The 3,117-nt window shown below is 44.6% G+C and overlaps 1 protein-coding gene across 1 annotated transcript; it reads right to left on the reverse strand.

Annotated features, from left to right (window-relative positions):
• Nucleotides 1-1,290: 1,290 nt before the first annotated feature.
• Nucleotides 1,291-2,297, reverse strand: LOC133831889 (uncharacterized). Its single transcript, XM_062262295.1, has 2 exons — nt 1,868-2,297; nt 1,291-1,325 (listed from the first exon to the last, which is right to left on the reverse strand). The coding sequence occupies exons 1-2, from the start codon at nt 2,295-2,297 to the stop codon at nt 1,291-1,293; spliced, it is 465 nt and encodes a 154-aa protein (XP_062118279.1).
• Nucleotides 2,298-3,117: the final 820 nt, after the last annotated feature.

Below are 3,117 nucleotides of genomic sequence, written 5' to 3' on the forward strand. Positions count from 1 at the left end.
TACTTACTTTGCTTCTTACGTCGGGCAAATTCGAGGTATACCCCTTCATTGTGTCCGATCGGACACAATGGTTGTCTTCTTTGGCTTAAGGTGGTTCAAACCACCCTCTTTGGCTCCTTCAGTCAAGGTCCGATCGGACCTTGTACTCTCCTCCTCGAACCAAGATGGTCCAAGGCACCCCCCATAGGCATCATGTCCGATCGGACACAATGCTCCTCTCCTCGGACCAAAATGGTCCGAGCCTCCTTTGTTCAACCAAGGTCCGATCGGACCTTGGACCTTTCTCCTCGGACCAAGGTGGTCCGAGCCACCTTTTACATATCATCTCCTTGGACCAAAATGGTCCAAGGCACCTCTCCTATGAGTATGCCGATCGGACATAGTCTCCTTCTCCTCGGACCAAAATGGTCCGAGCCTCTCCTTTTCAACCAAAGCCCGATCGGACTTCAACATATTCTCCTTGGACCAAGGTGGTCCGAGGTATACTTTCCTCCTTCTCACCTCGTTCAAGCCCAAGTACACTCCTTCCACAACATACCCGATCGGCCATTATGTGGCTTTCCCCTTGAGTAAAACTTGAGCCTTGGTCATTCTCTTTGAACTCATTCAAGCCAAACTTAACAAGAGGTCCCCTAAGCTTAGGTCTGATCAGATCTATTGCTTTTATCCTTTGAACCAAAATCCAAACCTCCCCTTCAACTTCTTGGACTTGGCTTCAATTCAATTATTAGGGTCTTCAAACTGAGGTCTGAGCCAAGCAACCCCCAGTCCAAATATTCTCTTCGGTCGGGTGTATTTGGCGTGACTATCTGTCCAATTCCTTAACTAATGTATTGGGCCATTACTAAGCCAGATCACCCCACTAACTCATGCCATGTGTCAATTTTACTGCCACGTCATTCTTTTCAAATTTTTGGGATAACACTGTGCAATCCCACATCTCCTGGGGAAGGTCAAGTGTGATGATTCTAAGACTGTGTAGGTATGGGACTACACAGTTGAAGAAGGCTTAAATGGATTGATGGGTAATACCTATGCCAACAAGATGCATCTTCTTTTCGATAGTCCATCACTTGAGAACTCCAAAGTTAAGCGTGCTTGACCTGTAGTATTCTCATGATGGGTGACCTCATGGGAAGTTTTCCCAGGAAGTGTGCGAGTAAGGACAAAGCACGCTAGAAAGAATCGTGTTGGTTTGTAGGGCTAGTTGTCATTCAAGGAAGCAGCCATAGTGACGGTGGGGCTTGAGTTGGAATGGTGGGTAGAATAGGATATAACTCGCCCTGACTATTACATCTCATTAGATGTTTCCCTGTTTGAAAATCCTTCACAAAAAACCCAAAATGATCAAATACAACAGAAACCATGTTATCAGTAGTAAATTTTCTAACTGAAACCAAGTTTCTAATAAATTGAGGAGCATGAAGGACATTTTTTTAAGTTAAAGGTGGGTGTGGGGAAGACAAATTTGTGTGACCATACCACGAATTGGAATTTGTTTGACCATTACCAACAATTATACCACAAGTATTGCTCAAATTAAAATAAGACGAGAGATTACCACGGTTTGATGTCATATGAGATGTGGCATTGGTATCTATGTACCAGTTTTCATTTGGAGGAGTAAGCCCAAGAGTGTGCATAGCGGCTTTAATATCAGTGGGAGAAGGTTGGGCTGCAGAATAAGCCTGATGTGGTCGTGGCCCAAGGAACCAAGGATGTTGTCGTTACTGAGTATTGGGCCTGGTCCAAGGTTGGGTAGGATATGGCCAAGGAGGAACGGCCAAAGAAGACCACTGCCAAGGCCACTGTTGCCCGCCTGTCCATGGTTGTGACCACGGATGATGTTTTCGGGGCAGTTGGTGACCACCCCCACGTCCGCCACCGCCACCACAGTTGCCGCCTCTGCCACCACCGCGATGTCTCCCAAAATTTTTGTCATGGGGACCCTTTTTGCCACCACTGTTATCAAATTTTTGAGGATATACGTCAGACAAAGAGGGAGTATCATCAGACTCCTTGGTCATGGCAGCCACCATGGTGGAATTCAAACCAATTGCCGCTTTCTTAGCCAAGCCCGCTTCTTCAAGAATGAGCATAGAACGGACTTGATAGAAGAGGGGAAGAGGGATGCTTTGGCGGATAAGTGTTCCAACACCACCATATGCCTCTGCGAGTCCCGCAACCATCTGAAGAACAAGGCAATCATTGGATACGGGTGCGCCGACATTCTTGAGTTGATCCGACAATCCCTTGAGGCGTTGACAATATGCAGAAGCATTCAGAAAATTCTCCATGTTGGTATGATAAAATTATTATTCAAGTGTGACGACCCTAAGAGTTTTTGTTGTCTTGAAAGAGATCTCACAAACGATTCCAAGCCTCCATGGTCGTGGAGTCAGGCTCGATTATGGTATGTAATAGATTAGTGAAAATTGTGGCATAAATACACTGAAGAATCGTAGCATCTAGAGTCGACCATAACTGTAATGCTCTGGTTACTCCAAGACCATTACTGTGAGCTTTGAACCGTGCTTAACTCGCTAATCGAGTCATTTGGTTATAAACGTGCATCTAGGTGTTATTAACAGGCTAAGGTGAAAAACTAATCAAAAGGAAAGGATATATTTTATTTAAAACATAAATCTGTTCATGGGCCCATAAAAAATTTTACAAGTTGTTTACAATCCAAAATGGTCATTACAGTAAAAAAATTACAACCCGCTGACCTAAGCGGCAAAAATAGGGTTAATCCCCTAGTTCCTCCGAGAAACTCCTTGGCCGTGGTGGTCAAGCGGCTGCATATGTACACATCACCACCTAAGCTCTCCACTCAAGGCTAGGTGAGCTTTTCTTTCCCTCTACCTGCACCATATAGCACCCATGAGCCAAAGCCCAGCAAGAAAACTCATTACTGCATGTATATAATATCAAATGATGATCATGATAATCATACAGATGTTATAGTTCTGAACAAATGAGTGAATATCACTTCAAGTTTTTGTTAACCATGATGGGGCTTATAGCCCTAATCAGATGAGTGACTGATGAGTAGTCACTAGCTTAAATAGATGAGTGACTGATGAGTAGTCACTCCGAGGCTCAGCACCTGTAGAG

The sequence above is a fragment of the Humulus lupulus genome, chromosome 4 (assembly GCF_963169125.1).
Source record: "Humulus lupulus chromosome 4, drHumLupu1.1, whole genome shotgun sequence".
In the NCBI taxonomy this organism is placed as follows: Eukaryota; Viridiplantae; Streptophyta; class Magnoliopsida; order Rosales; family Cannabaceae; genus Humulus; species Humulus lupulus.

What these genes read in the sequence shown, in the direction of transcription:
- LOC133831889 (XM_062262295.1), bottom strand. Translation starts at nt 2,297, where the DNA reads ATGGAGAATTTTCTGAATGCTTCTGCATATTGTCAACGCCTCAAGGGA. An exon ending in CGGTGGCGGACGTGGGGGTG is followed by an intron (nt 1,326 to 1,867) that starts GTCACCAACTGC and finishes TTTTTTGTGAAG; the next exon opens with GATTTTCAAACAGGGAAACA.